Source organism: Hipposideros armiger, unplaced genomic scaffold, assembly GCF_001890085.2.
Source record: "Hipposideros armiger isolate ML-2016 unplaced genomic scaffold, ASM189008v1 scaffold_201, whole genome shotgun sequence".
NCBI lineage: Eukaryota > Metazoa > Chordata > Mammalia > Chiroptera > Hipposideridae > Hipposideros > Hipposideros armiger.
Genome location: NW_017731551.1, coordinates 684,276 through 708,928, shown reverse-complemented (window position 1 = coordinate 708,928; position 24,653 = coordinate 684,276). Strand labels below are relative to the sequence as shown.

The following is a 24,653-nucleotide window of genomic DNA, read 5'->3' as shown; positions in this document are numbered from 1 at the left end:
CAAATAGATAACATAACTACCATTTTTCAAGCACGTGTGATAGGCCAGATGCTTATACTAAACCTATCTTATTATCGAATCTTTCCAAGGACCTCGTGTGGTAGATATCAGAATGTCAGTCACATTAGACTCACCTGCTTTGTCTTCAGTACCTGCCCATCGTGAAGAGTTTGCTTGAACTCTTGGCCTGAATTAGGGGAGCAAGAATGGCTTAGGAAAAGCAAAGGGGTTCAAGTAGGGTGGTGATCATGAGAGGATTTCTTTCCCCCTTGTGGTCTGGGCTGGGTAACCCCAAGCCTACCTGCCCTGGGAAGCCTAGTTGGGTAAGCTGTATTCCTCAAGCTGCCAATAAGTGGTGGCTGTATTTCATCTACCACCCTTCCTTACGCTTCATTTTCAACTGAAAATGATGACTGTACCCTCTCGATATCCTGAATACTGCCTCACCTCAACTCCTCTGGAGCTCTGCTCTTCTCTTTTCCTTGGTTCTGAGTCCTATGGTTGCTTAGCAACAATAATTCTTCAACTTGGCAAGTTTATAAACAAGGACAGTTCCCCCACCCCCACTTTTTATTTTTAGCATAACCGTGTCCCATGCAAAATTTGGGACATACACTAAAAACAAAACCAAAACACCCGCTCTCCTTTGTCGAGTCGCCGCTGGAGGATCAATTATGAGGCCTGAGATGATATTACCAGCACGCTGTAGATTTTCTCTCCCCACGCTACTACTTCTCTTTCCACAGCCTGAAGTAAGAGGGCCTCTAAAAGCCCCTGCAGCCCCAGCTCAAAGGGTGGGAGTTTTCTAACCCCAAGTGGAGATCAGTACATACATGATTTACCTGGAATGAAATCCAGCTGGCATATTAGTCTCTTAGTGCTTTGACCAAAGCCAGACATTCTGTCACTAAAGTGATTTCTCTTCGCCCCCGAGTCCAATAGTTTTCTCTGTCCAAACTGAAGGACACCAAGGAGTTGATTCATTTCTTGGAGGGAAGGCACTTATTTTTGCAGGGTTTTTTTTGTTGTTGCTAGATTTTGTAAGTCAGTTGGTTTAAAAGTCATGACGCATTTTTGCAACGAAAAACATAGAAAACATACGTCATGACTTTTCCGACAACCCAATATTTATTCTCATGAGAAAAATACCCTCAGTTTCCTGCGGTCACCCTAACTTCACTCACAGGTAAATGAACAGTTCCCATGGTCACAGAAGGCACCCTACACCCTCCGTGTCTCGCAGGATCTCTGACTGACTGGTAGATCCCTGAGAGAAAGACCATAAAAAGAGACGCACAATCAAGCTCTTCTGTTGACAATACAATCTTATTATGCGCTACAGTCCAGGGATCACCGCCTGATGGGTGGCAATTTGTAAACTTTTAGCACTATGGTCAGATAATGGAAACTAAATTGCAGTTGATTTTTATTGGAATTAGCATTTATCATTAGCATTTAGCAATGCCTGATAGGCATTGCCAATTTCATGCTTAACATTGATCTCATTACATCTATTTATTCAGCAACATGGACATCAAATCTTTTGACACAATCAACCTAATTCCCTAGGTTCCTTAAGAGCTAACCACTTCAGCTCAACCCTTTTCATTGTTGTTTGTTTTCATATCTTTAGTTGCTGATGCAATTTATATTAACCTGTGCCCTTTGGGATTGAAACTATCTTTGCAGAACCATTCATCCCTTTTTTTAATATTTATTTTAAGTGAATAGTAACCCCTTTAAATTATAGTGTTCTTGAAGTCAGGGGCAAGGACACGCAAAACATAACCCTTTCTTACTCTATAATCATCTTAATGTGATCTCCACTCAGAGAAAGAACCTCTCCTAATTTAACACCGATGGATGATGACTCTGGAATTCCCCTGGTCTGACCAAGAAAAGAGCCTTTTTCAAGAGGCCTCCAGGAGGTTGGAATTTGGGGATGTATTCCAGACAACGGCATTGTACTTATACATTAGCATCTGACTTGCGGTAGATGGGTCTGGTCAGTCTGAATGTACGCAAGTGAAAAAATTTTGTGCGTTGGGTCAAAGATCAAGAGAGACAGTCCTCCTAATCTCGAATGCTGCAAAATCTCTTGAAGTTTTAGTTTTTTTTAAAAAAAAATTGGTTCAAGTCTTTCCTGCGGCTTCATATGAGATTCATGCCAAAGACCTGACTTTAAAGATGGCTTTCATGACAAGGATGCTGACAAATCAGGGGACCTTTCCAAGCGTCTTGACGGAAATCGTATGTGACCTATTTGCTTACTGTGTCCTTACTCTCCAGTGAGCCCCTCTCTGCCCCCCTCTGCTATGCCCTGTTCATTGGGCATATGTGGTAAGCCGTGGGATCCCCAGTCAGGAGGACACCGCCTGAACAGGAGTCCTGAGAGATTATGCTCCCAGACACACATTCAGCAATGTATTTCTCTTCTAAAGGCTCTTTTTAAACCAAGCTGAGGGGCCGGAGGACAGGAGCTGTCTGCTGTGTGCTGAAAAGCCACAGGAGGTTCCAATTTTTTTCCTTCTGCATCTTCTAGGGGACATCTTGTCTCAGGTTCACAACATCCTGCTTTCCTTGATGAAACACTGGAATTTGGACCTTTGGAGGGCAGAAAAGAGAATGGAGGAGGGCGGAGCTAACAATTCCACCCGGGCAGGGTGGAGAGCAAAGGGCGCCCTGGGCTTCCAGCTGAGATTGCCCCTTAGGTTCCTGCTTTTCAGCTCCTTTCAGCCATCTTTTTTACCCACTCCCTTCTCCTCATTTTAGCTTCCAAGAGACTTTTGTGTTGTTTGTCTTTTACCACCCTGCACATTGTTTGCTCTTTTGTTTTTATTCTCCCCACTCCCACCCCTTTGCCCCCTACCGTGTTTCCTGATAGAAATCTCACTCATGCATTTCCTTTTTGATTTCAATGGCTTATTTTGTCTTCCCTTGTTTTTTTTTCTGCCTTCAGTCTTTCTTTTCTTTCTTCCCCCTTTTTTTTTTTACCCCCCTTTTTCTGCCTCTGGTCCCAAGAGAAACGACCCCCATCCCGCTGGGACAGGATGACGGTGCTGTTTGAGTTCCCAGTGCCAGCTCTCCCCACATCTGTGCAGCTTTTGTCCTGGGCCGCAGGACGATTTGGAATGGTCTGCTGGCAGCGTCAGGGAGACTAATGGGAAATGAGGGCTGGAGCGAGGGAGGCCATGGGGAGGTGGAAGGAATAGCAAAGGGGATTTGGATGCGTTGGTGTGGGAAGTAAATGAAAGGATGCATGTGACATGCCCGATAGAATAAGAGACAATTTTGATAAAGTTGCATCAGTAAGAACTGGGGTATCTGATGGACGAGGCTATGGAAGGAATGCTGGCCAGCAAACCTGCAATTCTAAAGGCTTGACTACCCAACACACTGTTCACTCTCTTGTGTTGGGAGATATGCAAAGTGTTTCTTCCTTTTGTCTTCTCCAGCCTTCATTAGAATACTGATGTGTATACCCCCTTAATATATTTTCCGTTCTCTTATGTTTCAGACCATTTCCCCATATAGCACAGTCTTTTGAATCCACGTTCCATTTATAGAAATTTCTCTGAGAAAAAAATAGGACGTTGGCTGGGATCCACATTGATTTTAAATGTCTTCCATTCATTCACTTAAAAAATTAATTCTGTCCCACATGCTTTTGTGGGGGAAAATGTTATAGTAATAATCACTGCTAATCTTTATTATTCAAAGTGCTTTGTATGTGTGAACACATTGAATGCTTACGACAACCCTACACAGTAAGTTCTCTTATCTCTATTTGACAGGTGGTAAAAACTGAAGCATAGTGAAGTTGGTTTACTTGCCAAACTCATACACAAGATACGGTATCTGCCCTCCGTATTCCTAAAATTTTGCAAAGGGAAATGATAAACATGCATAAACAACCAGAGTACAGGGGAGGCAGATCTGTGTAGCACATGCAGGCTCCCAGTGATGGCTGGTCCCGGGCGTGGAAGGGCAGTGACTGTCCTTCTGAAGATTTTATGGGGAAATTTGCACTCATATCCCTTTGATAGGGATTTAAGGGTTGCTTGTGGTGCAGGTCAGCTATTGGATGAAGTGTGGACACTGTATTAAACCCTGGAAGGGACAGGGAGCCCAGACTTCCTTTTATATTCAGGGAACAATGAGTTCTGACAATTTAATGGTATTCCTCCAGGTTCCTTAGGGGAGATGGCATGGTATCCACAATCAGAACATATGTTTACGTAAAATATAAACTAACCCCCAAACCTGCCTCTTTCCCATTGATATATATTGAAAGAATTTCATTATCTTTATTTTCTCTCTTTTTTCCTGTTCTCTCCTTTATTAGTGAGACTCCAATTAACTTTCCCAAAACCACAGATATTCTTTTTATATACTTTTTTCTTTAAAGAGAATTTTTGTGGTCTTCTTTGATGATTTTAGTTTATCTGGCCATCCCTGTTCAAATCTTATCTCAATGCGACTCATCGGTACAGGGTTCTGTTAAACAGCATGATGTACTATTAACAACCACTCCTGTTGGGTCCCTGCAGGTAGAGTAGGGAGGGAAACTACAGCCTGTCACTCAGCCCCCTCCTTGTTGCCTCCTCTGCAACCCCTTCTTGCTAGCACAGTGTAAGCACAGTTACTTTAAAGCAGGTTATACAAATTATTAGAAAATGTACCTGCGCTATTCAAAAGAGCTCCCCGCTCCTGTCTGTCATCAGCCAGCTGCCACCCTTCCCTCTTCATTGGCGATTGGCCTGTTCAAAATGTCTGCTGTTTTGTGATGGTGTGTGTTGCGGGGAAGATGAGGAAAGTTAAGTTTGGGTTAATGAAGTCCCTCATTCCAGCGCCGTTGCTGAAACCTCACACTGGAGTTTCTTTAGCTGTGAATTAAGAGCAAAAGTATCTTGTTTTAGTATCAGCACTTCTTTCTTGCATCTCTGTCAGCTGCAGAGGAGAAAAGGAGAGAGGGGGAGATGGTACACAGCTACAAGCATGCCGGACTCACGGACTGGATCACCAGCTCTGGAATTGTTCTGGGTCGGCTGCATGTATGGGGATTCTTGTCAGAAATTTGAGGAACAAGGTCCTTTCTCTTCCTTGTCCCCACTGCCAGAGTATCTGACCACTGCCATTTTAGCACAGATTACACTGCTCGGTGCCCTGTCACTACGTGGAGGCCCGGACCCTGGAGCCCATGCACCCACCGGAGGTGCAGCTCCGAGGGTACAGAATGACAGTGCTGAATAAACAAGGAAATGAGCAAAGCCTCATTGCCTAAATATTTGTCTAAATAGCAGGAATGATGGCAACAGAACTACTAGTGAGGCTGGGCTATTTGTGTTCACAGAATTCCTTTCAAAATGAGTGGCTTGAAAGATTTCCTGAAGGTGGCAGGGGGTCTGTGAAAGGACCACTGGGCACTGTAAGCCTTCTTGCTCTGATATTGTGGAGAATGTCCTGTCAGCAACTGAATAGGCCCAGAGGACTTGGTTCTCACGACATATAATTTGAGTCAACATGGCGTCGAATGCCTGTGGGACTGAAGCAGCCCTTTGACTCCTTCCTTCACTGATGTTCCGACATCTTGACTTAGTGTGACCTGCTGTGTTGTGTCAGAGAAGAGGACACTTCATAATGTCTAAGCTTTAGGCATTGCCTGTGGTGTGCCAGCTACTGTTTGAAGCACATAACTTGTATTAACTTATGGAACTTCACAGCAATTTTATTAGATAAATATTCTTATCAGTGTTACTTTACATAGGTGACAATCAAGGGTCTCAGAGAGCAAATCAACAGGATCCTATTTCTAAGTAAAATGTTCAGTACCAAGAACCATGTTTGGCACTTCCAAGCACATTTTTTTATTCATTCAACCAAATATTTAAGCATCTGCTTGGCACCAGGCTCTATGTCATGCACCAAGGAAGGACATAGTGGGGGACATGTCATAGACTACAAGCTCAAGGGGTTTCCCAGGATCTAGTTGTAAAGAGAGACATCAGCAGGTGATTTTAATGTGGTTTCCATGTCATGATCAGTAAGGTGATCAAATATCCGCACTTGCCTGGGAGAGTCTCAATTTGGATCATAAGCTGTATTACCCGCCCAGTTATAGGACGTCGGGCTACTACACAGAGCAAGAGAGCACACGGGCAGGACAGTTCGTGCACTTCTTGGATGGGGGTCCTAGTGGATTTCATGGAGGAAAGGTGTGTCCAGGGATGCCTGCAGGCTGCGTAGGCTAAGGGATTCGGGGAAGACCAGGGAGGAAGGCAGTGGTAAGAAAGGGAGGAAGGTGGACATTACAAGCATGTTTGCAGATTGAATGAATGCATTAGTGAACAAATAAAACCTTGTGAATGTGAAAACTCACAGCATCGTTCAACGCCAGATGAAGCATCTATATGCATTCGATGCATAGGCATAACTTTTCTTCCAGGTCTTGGAAGGGAAATTTTATGAAAAATAGAATTTTCCCCTATTTCTGAAGTAAGGATATTAGACTGCATGGTATCTATGGTGCCTTATAGCTTTCAAGTGGTACTGCATGAGACCCCATCCCAAACTGCCTCCCCCTGGATCACAAGAAACCATCTTTAAAGTCCACCTGATTGCTCCCTGACCCCTAAGGTATCCACTCAATTATTTCTCTTCTATTCCAATTGATTTTATTTCTTCACCTTGATTGGAAGCTTCTTGAAGGCAGAGACCGTATCACTCATTTTTAGCTCCCATTCTGCACATTATAGCTGCTGGTGATTGGAAGATGGGTGAGGGGGAGGTAGAAGAATCCTTCCTTTTTTTGGAGGGGGGGAAGAGGAGGCCTTATTATCCCTATTACCAAGTGCTCTTTCTGAAGCAGCTTTCCAAGGCATTTTAATTATATGGGTACAGTGTGTGTGTGTGTGTGTGTGTGTGTGTGTGTGTGTGTGTGTGTGTGTGTGTGCTTGGTTAGCTTTTGGAGGGGGGGAAGAGGAGGCCTTATTATCCCTATTACCAAGTGCTCTTTCTGAAGCAGCTTTCCAAGGCATTTTAATTATATGGGTACAGTNTTCTGAAGCAGCTTTCCAAGGCATTTTAATTATATGGGTACAGTGTGTGTGTGTGTGTGTGTGTGTGTGTGTGTGTGTGTGTGTGTGTGTGTGTGAATGGTTAGCTTTTGAACTTATTTCTGATGGGCATTTGCTTTCCTCTTGTTTAGGACCTTCCGAGTTATTGGATATGGCAGACAGCGAAACGTGAGTGTTGCCTTTCGTTACATAGTCTAGATGATTTTCTTCAGAACAGATCTCGGAGAAAAATGCAGTCTATAGGGCACACAATAGATAATTTTCATGGCAGTGATAAAAAGTCCACTTTCAGTTGTATTTATAACCGTGCAGGGCTAATCTCCTAAATAAAAAATGACACGATAAAAATTGATGGCAAGCATCAGAATGCTTGCACTCACGGTCATTGCTAGTCATCATTTAGTGCTTCCTATAGGCAAGGTACTTCTGCACTGGTGCCTCCCGGACTGCTGAGAAGGCTAAATAAACTCATGTACCTTTTTTTACTCTTTTTCACCGGGGGGTTGTGAGAAAATGAAGCCCTCAGGCCCTAAGGCATCTTTGCATGTAATGAAACATCTTTGCTGAGTCTAGAATGGAGCAGTGTATATAATACAACCACTGGAGGACTGAGAACATAGTAACTCCGATCCTGTTTATGTTCCGAGGTTCAGATCAGGAATTCTGGTGCAGAAAGTTATCCTCTCTGGAATGATCTCCAAACAGATCATGTTTGTTTTCAACTTTCTTGTTTCTAGGGCAGTAAAATAGCTACCACTCCCCAAGTAGGAACAAAGAAATGGCTAAACATCTCACCCTGAAAACCATATAGAACCACTAGAGAACTTCAGAGAAATTCGAGAAGGGATGAAGTATGGGCAGGGGTGGGGTGGGGTGGGGAGTGGCTAAGGAGGTATGGGGAGGAAAAGTAGAATTGAATGAAATGGAGGATGAGAGAAGGGGTATGGCCATGAGTTACTAGACTTGGAAGAAACTGTCCACAGAGCTTGTCCACATACCGCACGTCCTATTGGCGAGGTTGTCACTTACTCCACTTAGCCTTCCCTAAGGACTGCATGTGATTTTCCATGAAACACTTTGGCCTGAAGTGTCTTTTCAATTTTGGACTCAGTGGAAACATACTCCTCCCTACACTGCCTGTTAGAGGGGCGGAAATAACCCCTGTCCCTTGCCCGCTTCCCATGCTGAGTGGCTGGCCTGCGGCACACTGCAGGCTGGACACAGCTCTGTGTCCTAACTCTCCTAGCATCTCACTGTGCCTCCAAGCTGCCCTCCCCTCCTTCCCGCCACTGGCGTGGAATCCAGTAGGCAGGACAGAGAGGGTGCTGTCCTGGTTCCTTCCAGTGGAGTTCCCAGGAGCTATTCCTCCGAGGCCCAGATGGTGGTCCACTGGGTGACAGGCCAGTGTTCCTGCATCACGGCTTCCCCTGAGCTTCGTCCCTCACGCTCTGCCCAGATGTACCCGCAGAGAGAATTGCTTCGCAGCGTTCAGACGCACCTACACACATCAGTCTGTTAATAGTGCCATGGAGTCTTCCCTAAATCAGACATTAGCACTTTCCAACAAGATCACTCAGCCTCATTAACCAACGCAGTTTTGAAAAGAGGCTGGAGTCAGGTATTATGATGAGTTGATGACTAACTCAAGGCGTTTCGAGGCCCCCGTCACCCACCTCCCCAGCACATGCCCTGCCTGCACTGATGGTCTCAGCGGCAGATCGGGTGAGAGGCTGAGGAGCACAGAACATCGGCAGCAAGGGAAGGGCTAGGAGGCCACCCTCGCCCCCTCCCCACCGCCTCCACCCGCACCCCCGCCCCCAGCCCCTTGATGGGTGGTTTCCCATTTCATCTTTGATTTAGGGGTGAGACCGCCCTGCACAAGGCTGCCTGCCAACGGAACCGGGCTGTGTGCCAGCTTCTGGTGGACGCAGGAGCATCTGTGAGAAAGACGGACTCCAAGGTAACTTGATGAGCGAGTGCAAGCATCCACCCACTGGGCAAGATCGCAGGCACCATTGCCTTCACTTGTGCTCAAAGGCATCCTTTCTGTGCTTATGGAAGGGCCCGGAGTTCTGGAAAAAAGAGGAAAAAATAAAGTGCTTCATTTAGAGAAACTGCAGTTTAAATGTATAAGCACAAAGAGCGGGGGGCGTGCGTGCCTACGGGGCTTTCTAAACCTCTGAACGTGCTGACCTGGGGACTCGGGGTTTTCCTCCTACTGAATGCCAGCAGCCAGGTTGCAGGAAGATGAGGTTCAACACCCCAGGAGGGGGTAAGAGCCGTGTTCAAAGACACTGGCCTGGCCTCTGAGAAAAGACCCTTTGGGATTTCTCCTTTGGCGGCTTACTCCAGGGTAGCTTAAAATCTGTGATTTCTGTGGCCCCGTATATGGGTGCCAAATTGACTACCAGTCACTTCCCAGGATGGCAGGTCAGGCTGCTGCATAAGTTGTTCCAATGTACTGAGAGCACCAAGGAAAGGGTTGAAAGCTGAAGTAAAGGAGAACCTGAGGTTTAGCAGCATTGACCTAGGACTGCCGCCCATGAGAGAGAAGAGTTAATACAGATCAGCCCCACAGAGGAGCCTGATCAGCTCTGAGAGGTTTCAAGCTCCCTGTATAGACTCCAAAAAAAAGGACAAGCCACTTAACTGCAGAGTGGCCAAGGAGAATTTTAATATATACCGGGGGAGGGGGGGTGTCCAAAAAATGTATCCAAGTGGACACTTGGGTCAATGTTGCTCAAGCAGTAGTTCGCCGTCATCAGAAGTGTCTGGACGCTGATGGTAACCACTTGAGCACCTCTTGTCATTGCAGAAGTCAAATGTGACTTCTATTCATCTTTTGTTACCGGTGTATATTGAGTATTACAATTTTAATACAGTTTTCCTTTCTTAAAATGTGTATACATTTTTTTGGCACCCTCTGTAAATGAGGACTTCGTTGAGCAAGTACCCAGTACCTTACATGTTGGGCCAATGAATGTAGCCAATAAGCGTAGACAAATGCTTTAGAAGCCTAATAAAGACTTAAGCCCCATTATACTCAGTTAAGTGATGACGATCTACTGATGTGCAGTTTTGCCCTAGTGGTTCCCCAAACTGCAGTGCACATTGTGCAGTAACTTTCTTGTGTGGGCCTCTCTTTCCTTTCTGAGTCAGTTCTGAGCCATTCGCAGCGTGTGACTTGCCATCCCCCTTCCATTACAGCTTCCGGGCTCCTCGCCCTCTGACTCAGGTCCCTGGCTGACTCCCTAGGCTTCCAACCTATTAAGCTGTGTCCTGGTTTCTAGCTGGTCTGTTACCTGTCTGGTTAGCTAATTGGGTGTACGATTTCAAATGGCAGATAATTGCCCAAGGAGATACTCTTCCCAGATGAGAGCTGCACTCACATGCTTTGATGTGTGACCTGGTTGAGAAACATAAACCGTGCAGGGAAGATAAAGGGAGGCTATGATCTGAGGTAGAACCGGCCTTGCTGGGGCCACTCAGATGGCAGAAGGGTGATTGTCTGTTTACTACACAAAAGGCTGGCCTTACACTCGACTCAGATAATGAAAAGAAAGAAAAGAGCAGTGTGAAGCGATGGCTCACTTTCATCTTTCTAAGCTTCTGAGTCAGATAAATGGGCTCAGTGGTCCTTGAGGTCTCTTCCTATCTTGTGTTATGTATGTGTGTGCTTTTTTTTTCCAAAACACAAACAACTTTCTTATTTTTATGATTATCAATATAGTGCATTCTCCTATAGAAAACTCTAGCGATGCAAAAAATGCAAAAAAGGTAAAAATAGAAAATCCCATAGTCTAGACATACATATTATTAAAATTTTAATGATCTCTCCTCTCATGTGGGTATGCCTGTTTTTCTTTCTCATTTTTTTTAAATAGGTAAAGTCATACTGTACATGCTATTGTATGTCTTAGCTGTTCACCCAACATTATGTTCTAGAGATCTTATCATATGAAATAGCATGCTTCATGCTTTTCAGGAACCTTTAATATTTCTATTCTGTAATTTGATGTTAGGTGAAAGCTGAATATGACAATTATCGGATTTTCTGGGATTTTTTGGAGAGAAGCATTATCTTGAGAATTTGTTTTGAGATAGAACAGTCCTTTAAATATCAGCTCAACGGCCCACCACAGTCCATCTCTCTGACTGTTCAGAAGCTATAGGAATTCCAACCTTGTTAATATTAAAGTAAACACAAGATAGTCTAATACTGTAAACAAGTTGAATAAAATTATAGTAGGAACTTGAAGCTAGTGGTTAAATATGAAGTCCCAACTAAAGTAAAATTTTAGAAAGAGTTCAGAGCCATGGTTACCTCCCTTCTATCCTCTACCCCACATACTCCTGGCAGCCACAATAATCAGGCTTAATTGAGGTGGACACCCTCTATTGCAATAGCTGTGTTGGAGGCTGAGAAGTTTTTGATGACTTGTCATACTCATGAGCATTTATACATAGAGCTATTTCTTTGGTACAGTGATCACAATGTGTCTCTACCCTTTTCTTAGAACATAATATCACATATTTAAACAGATAAAACTATATTATTAAACAAAAATTAGAAGTTTCCAAGACTGTTAAGTAATATCCGTAAGCTATCAAAAGAATGAAGCCCCTCCATCCTTTTACGGCTGATTACTGTTCATTGGCCTCATTTCAGAAATATTGTGTGTGCGTGTGTGTGTACATACAAGTATACATAAAGCATTGCAGCATGCCACAAGACATTACACAATCATTTAAAATGAGGTAGAAGAACATTTAATGACATAAGAAAAGCTTTGATATATTGTTAAGTGAAATAGAACACTATGTAACAGTATATAAACACAGTAGGATTTTATTTTTACCAAAAATAATTATATAGAGAGCTATAGAAAAAGCCAATAGTTAGTCTATAGAAGATGAAAAACGGTTACCGTAGTGTAGTGGAATTACTGATCATTTTTATTTTCTTCTTTATGCTTTTCTTTCATCCCAAGATTTCTTTAATCAACATCCATCACTGTGACAGTCAGGAATTAACTCGCTTTTTGGAGAGATGAGAGAGCTCTAAACTGGGGAGAACATAACTGAAGTCTTTGAAACCAGCGAAGAAACCCTTTAGATCAGCAGTTCTCAACCTTCCTAATGCCGCGACCCCTTAATACAGTTCCTCATGTTCTGGTGACCCCCAACCATAAAATTATTTTTGTTGCTACTCTATAACTGTCATTTTGCTACTGTTATGAATCGTAATGTAAATATCTTTTTGTTTTCCGATGGTCTTAGGTGACCCCTGTAAAAGGGTCGTTCGAAACTATTGCACTGTGTTGTACAGCTGAAACTAATTCTAAAAAATGTGTATTTCATAATAAAAATAATAATAATAAAAAATTTTAAAAAAGAAAAAATGAAAAAAAAAAGGGTCGTTCGACCCCCAAAGGGGTCGCGACCCACAGGTTGAGAACCGCTGCTTTAGATTGTCATGACCAATGCTTCTTCTCAGATTTTGCTTGTGGCTTCCCAAGGTTTAGTATAATAAATAAAAAGGGTCCCAAACTAGAAATCAGAATTCCTGCTCCCCTATTTATCTATTCAGTGATTTTTACCTACCTCCTTCTGAAAAGGATCTGGATTCTGAAACTCACTGTGGTACCTTGTGCCCTGCTGTGTCCTCAGTTAGACTCTGTGACCCTCAGTTTCCTTACACGTAAACCCCACCTGTCAAAAGCGATGGTGTCTTTCTCTTGAACTTACCTATCTCATGTCTTCCACGTGATGCTCCTATCGGATAAGAGATCTGCAAGTATCCTGTGAACTCTAAAACAGTAAACATGGGAAGATCCTTATGAGCGAGTCATCTCTGAGTATTCTGTTTCTGTGAATTTTTTTTATTTTTTTTTTATCTCACCCTGAGTGTTTGTGTCTCTTCCTTTTTTCACTATGATCTATAGGGTAAGACACCACAGGACAGAGCACAGCAGGCCGGAGACCCAGATTTGGCCGCTTACCTAGAAAGCCGTCAGAACTATAAGGCCTTCGGCCATGAGGATCTGGAAACTGCCGTTTGACCCTGGTAGACGGGCCAAGAGAACCTGAGCGAGCATATCACCTGTGCCCTCCCGGCGATCGGGCAGCTCCCCTGGAAGAAGCTGATGGAATCCATAAGTCTGTCTCTCTCCTGCAAGAACCTGAGACCATGCCACCAGTTTTTAAGGGCTACCAAGATGTACACCAAAACGCGATAGCCCACGGAGGACGAGGCCGGATACCTGGTGGCATCCTTATTGCTTCCAGCAAGTAGCATGAACTTCAGTGTTCATCTGTATAATTTATTTTAAAGATTCAAAGGATGTTTGTATCAACGGCACTGCTCCCTCCTTTCCCTAGGCACCCCTCTTCCCCTGAACTGCACCATTCTACTACCCACCGATTGAAAGAATGCGATATGACGTGTTCTTTTACCTTCAGACCTTAAAGACCACAAGATTCTCTGAAGGTCTTGCAAACCTCTCTGGATGACCTGCAGAAATATGACTGTAAAACTGCTTCCATGTCCAAGACTAAATATCCCAAGTCGACTTAGTGACTTTTTGCATGTCTGCCCTCCCCAATCCCTTTTCATCCTGCAGGAGCTGGGGAGTGCCTCATGGACAATGTCAACCTGTACGCTCTGTCTCTGAGGTAGGGCGAGGTGGCATGGGAGTTGTCTGTTCTCAGAGGGACCTCAGAGAGGTCACAGTGGGGGCAGGTCACGGGCTGTTGCCGACGTCCACAGAGGACTGACTCGGCTTGGGCTGTTTGCGAGCTCTGTACTGCCTATGTGTAGCCATCTTTGCCTTTTGCTGCAATCGAGGTGAGCAATGGATGACACAAAGGCCTGTCGCTACTTTGCAGAACCACTCCACTTGAAGTGCTGTTGCAATTGCAGAGCAGAAAACCGTGTGTGGGAACTGTGGTTACAGGAAATGGAGTTCCATGGCAGCGTTTACTTCTAGACTTTTTTTGAGCGATAATGGAAAGCAGGCTAATGGAGTTGAAATAAAACAGCAGAAGCAAAAGTAGCAACATATGTCAAAATAACTCACTTAAGTGAGAAAACAGTTGCTGGAATGCTACACTGAGGCTAATAAGTATAGACTCTTGGATACAGTGGTGAGAGGGGTCCCATTTTCGGCTTTCCTTCGAAGTTTTTTATTTTCATTTTCCCAAGTACGCCTTGTCCCCAGGACAAAGCCTTGCTTTATGAGTTCCACTGCCAGATTTTGGGACATGTCGCCATTTCTGGTAGATGCCTCGCCTATTACTTGTCAGATCCCAAGGTCATACCTGATAGCGCTACAGACCCATTTTCATGTATGGAGTTGTCACATATATTCTTTTTTTCTGGAAAGTTCTTCATGCAAAACACTGTGGGAGCCCAATCTCCCTGGCAGCAGAATTGCAACTTCTCATCCTGCCACAGATTACTTGGTACCTACAAGTACCTCTCTTAGGGACTCTGTGACACCTAAAATGTTAGGAGAAAAAGTCTTCTAACTCTGGGCGAAAATATCTACGTGACTTGGGTATAAGTCCAAAATGGAAGTGGGTGACCAAAGGTTTTGCTTCGGATTAAACTGATGTCTTTGGAGCTTTCTTCCATTTTGCCCTTAGACACAAGCAAAGTGCTTCTTTAGTGTTTCTGCATGTGAGCATAAATGACCGTTTCTCTACATTTAATTTAAAGGTCCAGTGGGGACACATTGCTTATCTAAATCACATTTTAGTCACGTATCATATTGAAAGTGCAGCTATGATATGCTATTAAGCAGGAATAGCCTCTCAGTGGATGAGGGCGTAAGTCTCTCCGTTGTTTCAAAATCAAGTGGCTGGCATTATTTTCAGCCGCTGGCGGAAGGGTTGGTTGTGAGTAATCTATTTCCATATATCAGTTTTAGAAATGGAACTAACTATCTTTTGGGTTTTATGGTGAGGGAAGGAGAGATGGCGGTAGATTGTTTCCAGAAGCTGGAAAAAAAAAATATGCTCCAGGAGAATTTAATCGCTGGGCTTCTGCAGGGAGTTTTCAATTGGTGGGACTGTCAAGGAGATGTTGTGATGACAGAAATATAATCCTTAAAACAGACTGAATTCTGGCTTTGAATGGTGCCTTCCATTCCCCAGACTGAGCTAAACACTTGGCCACGCAGCCAGTTACCCAGCTGCCATTGCTGGGATGAAGGGTTTTATTTTCACCAACTACCATCTCATATTTCTCTCTGATGCTTCCAAGCAGCCCAGAGAAAATTTAGGGTACAAGTGGCCATGGGCCAATTCAAATAGCTCCAGTTGAAGTTACAAGTAAGTCTCTGGAATGAAAATAGATGACGTACTGACTGCTGTAGGGGTCCTAGTACATTTGGAAATCGTTCCTAATAAATAATAATAGTAATAATAAAGTGTTAGAGTCCTACATTATTGAAGAGGAATGATAGATGACCAACACATATATATCTTTGAAAAAGCAAACACCCCTCCCCCCCCACCCAGGATTTGGGCTTTCCAAAAAAAAGAACATCAAAAATAAGCAGAACAGTTACATATTTCATGGCTCCAACATTAAATCTACCACCTGTAGCATTTGATTTTTTCATTGATCATTACATGTGACAGTCCTGGGCTTTGGAAAGGGCTAAGGCCATATGCTCCAGGAGTTTCCAGCTCAACTAAAATCCGTAGTACCCCCCTTTTCATGGGCTCTCAGGAAGTAGAGAAGCAAATGGTCTGGCTGTGGTCTGAAAACCCACATAACTTTAAAAGACAGAAAACTATATGCCTATAGAAATATCATTTTCTGCAGAACCGACTGAGCCAGTGCTCAGCCAACATTCCTCTGTGTTTGGCTGGAAGAGGCCCCGTGTTGGGGCCCTGTCTACTCTGGGATTCCATTTTTCAGGGAGGCTGAAAGAGGGGTGAGAATGGAGAGTTATGAAAAGACACCGTGATAGAACCTAAAAGGTAGTCATTTTTGAAGCTTTACATTCCAGTAGGACACATTTCAGGAAAGAGAGCCCACTCAAGCTGTGCTTTATTGTATTCAAGGACATGATAAAGAACAGAAGCCAAGGAGGAAATAAACACCGCCTCTGGGAATTTCACTTTGAGAGTTCTGGTTACCTCTGTAGAGGTTACAACCGAAAACCAATGGGATATCTCAAGCAGAGCCTTTGACAGGCCCGTACACAGCCATGACACCCCCGATCGCTCCCTGTCCTTTCCTAAGAGCTGGTTAGTGCTTAGGTGGATCTGTTTGCATTGAGGGCACTCAATAGGTCGTTCATTTTCATTTGGACTGAGTGACAGCTTCTTTGCCCAACGGATTTCTGAAATGGATTTACTCAACTCCTCATAATATCTGTGTCTTTGAAAATGTTGGGCAGCCGTCATTTTTTTTTCCATGTCCATTTTATTTCAAGTATTTAGATTTTTTTTTAATTATAAAAGTAGAACCTGGTCTTTATAAAAAGGTCTAATGCCATCGATGAGTATCACCTGCAAGGTCAAGGTGGTCCCCTGTGATGGCCCAGGGTCCAGTCCCGTGTCCCAGAGACCAACATTATTAGCCGGAATAAACATTGCTGCTTGTAGTTATGTCGGAAGTACTCTACACAGGCAAGCCCCACACACGTAGACATGTATTTATTTGTAGACATATGTGTGTTTATGTACTATAAACCCACATATTGCATAGGTTAAAAAAGAAAACATTTTAGAAGCATGCAAATCATCTGTACATGTATAGTGAACACCAACAGGCAGAGAGAAGGTAGCATAACGTCCATTTTTTCATTGTGGTTTCTCTTATTATCAAGCTTGGTTCTATTACTGCAGCACTCCATGTGCTCGTGACATTTATTATTGCCTGTATCGTAAAATCCAAGACCAAGAGGTCTTGTAATTGTTTCTGTTACTTTCCATGAAGCATGAAACCTACCTGAGCCCAGAGACTTGTCTAGGCTATTTGGGGATCTCAAGTGGAGAGTTTCTTGATGCTTACACCACTTAACAGGACTAACGCTCAATAGGTTGCCTAATGATATTTAATTCGAGCAAGCGCTTGCTAGGAAGGTGTCATAACTTGGATATGGGCTGGGGTCTGAGAAGCTTTTGGCTTCCTTCCAGTAGGAGTAGCTAATGAAATCACTGAAAACGGCATGATACTTTATGCAGTTATGCTATTTAAAGGTAAAATAGATCATTGTTAAAATGTCTCATCATAGCCATCAAATATAACTACGAATGGCTCTACTTAAATGGATTATTTTCATTTTAGGAATAAAAAAATAGAACAGCTATTAAGTTAGAGCGTTTTCTAGTTAATCTTAAGCATTTATTTAGTATAAAGTAGATTCTGCCCAGGTTTTATAGAACCATCTCTAAATCAGTGTTTTTATTCTCTGAATTCCATATTCAGCTGACTATAAATCCTAAAGCTTTTTTTTTCTCTGCCAATCCTCTGGGATTGACTCTGGCCTACCATCCCTTCTCTGTGTCCTAGTTATCCCTCGTCTCTAGGCCCTCCAGTTATCTTACCATGGCAGTGATCCTATAGTAGTAGGATCTTTCTGCCTTTCCTGTCAATAATTCTGTTGTGAGGATGCCAAAATAGTCCCCTGATATTATGCATAAAATGGATCAAAATGGGACATGTGTCCATTTTGCCTGAAGGACAAATAGATGGTGACTGACCTTGATCATCCCACAGAGTTATGACACGCCTTATTCTGAGAAGCAATCTGCCAGGTAGGTTTTGCAAATTTCTTAGTCACATCTTGAGAGTACACAATCATGGCAGCCTCTTCCGCACATCAAATGATGGATTTGCATATGGATGCAAATCCATATGTATGACTGGATTATATCATGTTATAGCCCTACTGGCCCTCTGTGGATTTTAGGCTGTCTCCCCACAGTTTAATGAGAAACCGGAAAAGAGGAGCTAAGCAAGTAGTTGTACTTCTAAACAACCTGTTCTCCCAGGACACTGAGCGTCAGTCATTATACTAGACCCCAAAAGAAGCAGAAATCAATTAATTCTTAGGCTGCTGAAACATTACATTTTAAAGTAGAGATTTGAATATTGGATGGTATCCTCCTGGTGGAAAGATTTCAGAGTCTATATGTCTATTCAGTTATTCAGTCATTCTACCTGCAGTCATGTTTGTGAACCAGTCATACACTCATGTATTTAATCATTTATTTTAAAAATATATTTATCACTTACTCTGATGCAGACACTGTACTAAAGACATGAGAATGAATGCAAGAGAGAAAACTCTTGACTTCAGGGAGCTGGCTGTCTAGGAGAAAAGACAAATTCCAATATGATATGTTCTGTCAAGGAGAACCCCTGGTGTACAAGGGGAGTGTTGCATTGTGGGTTCAATTAAGGCTTGATTGTACCAGTTACTCTTTAGCCAGCAGTGTTTTATATAGTTCTATGGAATATAAAATGAAACTATTAATATGTAAGAGAAATAATGATATTTTGCATTTCCTTCTCCTGGTCTTAAAAATGTATTTGAAACCAAGACTTTAAGATGAGACTTTGAAACACTAAAATAAGAGCAAAAACTCATGTATCCTATAGTTCAAGGATATAACTAGAAAGAATACCCCAAACTTGCAGTGGTTTTTGACTAAATATAAAGAAGATGTATAAATATTATCAAACAGTGGAGTGGGCACACTTACGCAATTTCAGACTCGGCCACGAGGAGTATTTAAACAGTGGACACGTGACCACCTTGAGAGAGATTGTGACCAGGGACCTGTCATCTGAGGGAGCTAGAATTAGATTCTGTGTGTTGTTAGATTTTTCTTTTAAAATGACTTTGTTGAATAGCAGGATTTCATTAGAAGCAATTATGAAAATCTTCACTTTTAATCTTTGAAACATCGCTTTATATGTGAAAGTGTTTAAAATCTTGGGGAGAATGACCTTTAGTTATCTTCTAAGACCTTTTCAAACTAATTAAGCATGGCTTTAAAAGGTAGTGAAAAAGAAAACATCCAAAGGGATATAACTTACTCCAAAATACATCTAGAACATTATGGATTTTGATTACTCTTCTTAGGCATTCTTAAGGCAAGTCCTATTAGAAATCTGTTTAAGTGTCCTTCCAATATAAAAAAGTGCTGCGATTTTGATATTCTTAGAATTAAATGTAATCTAATATAACCGCCAAAGAAAATTCTGCTTGAAAGATATTTGGGAGCCGAGTCAATATACATAAAAGGCAATCATGGCAAAATTCTTGGCTTCTTTTTCTGGCATGAGAATTATAAGGGATAGCTTATCCATAGGAATAAGAAAATGATGAATCTGGGTTTTCCTTATTTTCCAAAGTTTCATTATTTTGAGCCAAATGGCATCTGAAATGGGAACCTTTGATGTTAGGAACAACTGAAACGATCTTGTTTCTCAATCCTTAAGTGAAACACATTTAATTTTCAATAAGAATAGCTTCAACAACTGAAATCTATATCATTTAACATAACAAATTCACTTATTGTAAAAATATTAGTTGCTTCTAGCCTTTTTGAAGCTTTTGGGGATCTTTTTGAAGCTTTTGGGGATCTTTTGAGCTTCGATACCAACCCATGAGGTGGATCATGCAGACGATACGTTTTAAACAAATAAATGGAATATCAGAGCAGTGACTTCGCTTGCACAGATGTGGATAGTAGTTGGTAAGACTGCAGCCAGAACTAAGATCTTCAGAAATTACACACTAACATGCCTACCGTAGATGTTTTCTAAGTAAAGAACTTTCCACCACTGCCTTCAATGCTGTTTTACATCAATCACTCAGATTTCCATAAATTAGAAGCTGCCACCTTGAAAAATATTTACCTAAGTTCCCACAGCAAGAGTTGGTTAGCACTGAAGGAGAACATGAACTTACAAACTCCGGAATGTTTGCTATCAGAGACTTATCGGCTTGGACATATTTCAAAGGGGAAAAAAAAAAGGTCAAATGTCTTGATACCGGGATGGATTTCACAAGAAGGAATGAACACTGAGGCTGACTTACTGGCTTCTCTACCTTGTGATTCTCTGCATTCAGAAATGTTAGTATCGCAAGTCCTCGATTACCGTTGTTTCATTCAATGTTATTCCATTATGACGTTGATGAGATGCCATAGGTCTTTAACTCTTGTGTCTATCAGTTAACCTAGGGTAAAACTGGTTTCACTATATGACATTTCCTTTAAAGCCTCAAATCTTGTCTACGACGTTAAGTGAGGGTTTACTATACTGTTCTCTCTCCTTGGAAGTCGCTATTGGAATGATTTTTCAGAATGCAGCATCCAAAAACATGGAAATGGTCTTAGTATTCAAGACTCCATTGCCCTAAGTCTCTGGGTGGGCTTGTCAACCTGTCTGTCATACATCATCATAGAACAGAGGCCTAATAACCCTGGGGGGAGCTGTGCTGCACTTGACGTGGAAAGAACAAATACGCCTGAGATAGTCTCCTATGGTGAATCTTGTCACAAGGCACGTCTGTGGGTAGATTGGTGAATTATCTAGAAGAGGGATGTTTGATCTGTAAAACGACACCATTAGATTAGGAATGGAAATGTGTGGAGGAGGTTAAATAGGGCTGTTTGTTTCTAGTTCTGTAGGGCAGACGATTCTCAGAATAAAATGAGGACTGAGGAGATGAGAAACAGACGTGAATAGGATAGTTTTATTACTTATGCAAGGGTTTATTTTTTTTCCCCGGGCATTATGTCCAGAAAAAAAAACTGATTGGGTTTTCTAAAAAACAAAGTGAATTGATCGCAACCAGTGTGTCTTCTAGTACTTAAGTGAAAATTGAGCAAGCAAATCAGGGTTCATGTCAAAGCAATTTGTTAATTGTGAGGAAGCTTGGACTAAAAGGCTTCTGTGATATTTTCCAGGGTTAGATTTCTATGACTTTAGACTGGAGCAGGACTCAATTAGAGCCCTTTTTTTCCCCCCAAATTCCTGGTACATAGGTGGTAATGAAAGTGTTTTTGTAAAAACACCAGGCATTGCAAATATAACCCAGATCATTTAGAATCATTTAGAAGCAGGTACTTTATAACCCTCAAACAATGCTTTGTTTACACACACACACACACACACACACACACACACACACACACACACACACTTTACCCATTCCTAGCCAATTCCCAAATCTCCTGAATAAGATATGTTTTGACTAAGGCAGACCAGTCACAAGTTCAAGAAATAAAATGAACAACAAAGGATCTAATGTTCATTTTCCTTTTCTGTCTACCCATTTGTTGTTTTGGGTGTGTAGATGGGACTGAGACTTGGAGAAGCAGCAGCAGATCTCTCTATTTTCTGTTAAAAAGTGGCGTGGAGGCAACTTATTTATCACTTTGTATAACTTATTGTCATTCAATAGGACTTAACCTCTTATCACCAGGCTAGTGTGTCTAATGTTGAAAACTAATGTTTCTGTTTTTAATGGCCCAGCTTTCCTTACTTCTAGAATATGAAGGCCTGACATGTCAAGATGGCTGGCTAGATGCAGGAGGAGGTCTTTAAGAAGTGGGCCCAGACCTGGAGTCTAGCTCAGGGAACTGCCCCCACCCCACCTCCCCCACCCCCACGCCTTGCCCCTGGCTTAGGAAGGTAAAGGAAGACAAGAGTTATGGGGAAAGGAAAAGAGATTCTCAAGAGTAGTACACTATTAAGGCTCTAGGCTTACCACTTGTTGCCATGGCAACCCATAAATCAATAATATGTGCTCTCAGCCAACCTTGCTCCCATGAAAAGCAAATCCAGAAGATGTAGAAAAAGACTGAACGTATTTGAGTGGCTTCAAGGGTTATAATTATGAAATTTTCAATATATGCAGCTCAGAAGAATTCGATTCAGTAAGGAATTTGGGGGGAAATCAGGGCTTTGCTAATGGAATGTTCTATGAAAGCTCTCTGAGGGCATGGGTTGTTTTTTGAAGGAGTTTCTCCAAATTCTCATAGGAAGCTAGACCCACCCACAGACTTGTATTGGTCTATAATAAAATTTGAGAAAAATAAGGACAATTTAGGGAGTTTTTCACAAATCCAAATGTATTCAATCCTAACAGATTCAGAGACTATGACTTTCTTATTTTGGGGGTTTACATATAACTTTTCAGAGAAAGGAGATGTTTACAAATTGTCTTTACTTGGAAAAGTGAAATCAGATGACAGACCTGAATTGGTTTACCCTATTTTTTGTTTTAAATTTATGGGTCATTTTCTCAAATATGTTGGGGAGATTTATCACATTTAAGATACTGTCTAGCTTTGATATTTACTGCACCATTAATAATGAATACAAATGTCTCCTGATCTTTTGGGGTTTATTAACAATAAAAGTTTTCATTTGCTGCTTCCCCTCCCCCGCTTGTTGAACGGAAGTTCTGACCACATGAATAATTTCCAATGCAACTAGAACCTAGATTGATGCTCGCTAACATCCTGATTGTAGGATGGGAAATGTGGGGTTCTCGCCGCCCTGGGGCATGAGATTTGGAACTTTAACAGACAAAATATTCTGGCACAAATAGAATATTTTGCAAGACACATCTTTGAAAAGTTAGGGTCTGAATTAGTCTTAGTAAAGGTTAGCTAGGCTGTTTTCTATTTAACTTACCAATGGTTAAGTGGGCAGCCATGAATCTGAATATTGTGTGGACCATAGCTGATTAAAAGTGAGGAAAAGCATTCCTGTAAATAATTAAGGAACAGAGGACAATCTCAGTTCCGTAAGAATGTATTTTATTTAATTTGATTTCTGAGTGGGAAAGGGCTTCTGGGCATCTTGAATACCCTGGGCTGTGGGTAGTCCACTCTTAAAGGCTACATCGGTATAAAGGGTTGCAGTCGCATTATAAAGGGCTCTTTCATGATTTCTGATTCTGCCCTATCAAATCCCAGAACCATGCTTTTGCAAAACTGCCAGCTGGCAGGTGGAATCCAAAAAAAAAAAGTAGCAGCTGTGGCAGTAGGATGAGGAAGCTTTATTTCCAGGTAAAGCAGGATCCAGATAATATGAAATGGAGGGAGGGTGGGGAAGGGAAGAATGGAGTTTTTTGTAACAAAGTCATAAAGTATTTTTTCCCTAATTTTCTTGCATTTCCTATTTATATAAAGTATCTTGATCACTGTGTTGCTCTACAGAGATTTTCAACGGAATTAATTTGGGAGACTGAACTAATCTCTGAAAAAGAAATTGACTAGTTACAGTTACTTTTTTGGATACTTTTTTTCTGTATTGTGAATTGTGTGGAAATGTACAGAATAAAAATTAAGAAATATAATTAGTTTCTTCTCTTCTGTTGCTGCTAGATATGGTTGATGTGAATACGACGTTTAATGGTGGTTAAATTAGATTTTCAAAGTGAGAATGTAAGCGAAGTGTTGGCTCTTAGGGAAGGCAGAAACTAAAAGGGATTCCTGAAAAGGCAGAATTGAAAAAAAATATATATACATATACATATATATACATATATATGTATATATATACATATATATACATATATATGTATACATATATATGTGTGTGTGTGTGTGTGTATATATATATATATATATATATATATATCTGCTTTCAAGATGGACTAACAGAGGTCAAATTTACCCTCCCACCTAAATAAGAAAAACATTTACTTACAGCACAAGAAGAGCTGGAGCTCAGGCAGAAACGGTAATCCCTGCGAGATGAAACTCAGGTAAGATCAGGTCTATGATGACTCCATTTTTCAGACTTCAGCAAGTTCCCAGGCTGTGGCTCAGGAAGGAGAAACTGAGGCATAGCCTGGCAGATTTCCTGAGCTGGGGAGACAGAGCCCAGTGTTTTTGACACCAGGGCAGCTGGGGCTTATTGAGCTGAGTATCAGGGAAGAAAGACGGGCACAGAGAAATAACCATGCAGATCTGCACAGAACTCCCTTGAGTATTCATCAAGTCCTTACTAGTGTAGGCCTTTGAAGGCCCTATCTGAGACTGAGAAAGGACCATCCAAAATACTCAGGAGAGAAAGCGAGCAGTTTACACAAGGCTGGAATAATGCCTGTGGCCACTCGCCACACCACACGCCCTTTGCTATTTTTCCCACTCCAGTCCCGTTTCCTCCCCATCTCCATTTACAGAGGCAACACCGGTGATGGTTTCGTGTGGATCTCTGCTCTCTTCTTCTACTTCTCAACTTCTGTTGACTGTATTCCCTGTCACACATGGAAACTTTTACATTTTATTGTGCACCAATATTAAAAGCTCTATGTGTTGTCAATTTTTTTGTTTTATTCTAAGAGTTGAAAGCCACAAACATGGCGTCTCATTGGCATCACATGTTATTGTGTACACGAAGGCCAATAGTGTGCTACAATGACACGTTTTTCTGAAACCTTTCAAGGTCATGACCCCAGTGCCAGTGAAAGATAATGTTCCTGTCAGCCAGATCAAATAATTTATCTTTTCTCACATAGTTTTGGATTGCTCTGCTTCACACTTGGACTCTTTAATACAGTTTTCATGAATTTCTTTCTCTTG

The 24,653-nt window shown here is 42.0% G+C and overlaps 1 protein-coding gene across 7 annotated transcripts in view; it reads left to right on the top strand.

The window, feature by feature from the left end:
- The window catches only part of DGKI (diacylglycerol kinase iota), a 258,634-nt gene extending 235,475 nt beyond the window's left edge, over positions 1-23,159 (top strand). For all 7 annotated transcript variants that reach the window (XM_019653280.1, XM_019653283.1, XM_019653286.1 and 4 more), the window contains 3 exons: positions 7,208-7,244; positions 8,937-9,036; positions 13,022-23,159. In XM_019653280.1, coding sequence (XP_019508825.1) covers positions 7,208-7,244; positions 8,937-9,036; positions 13,022-13,138 — 254 coding nt within the window. In that variant the 3' untranslated portion in view covers positions 13,139-23,159. The remainder of the gene's footprint in view (positions 1-7,207; positions 7,245-8,936; positions 9,037-13,021) is intronic.
- Positions 23,160-24,653: the final 1,494 nt, after the last annotated feature.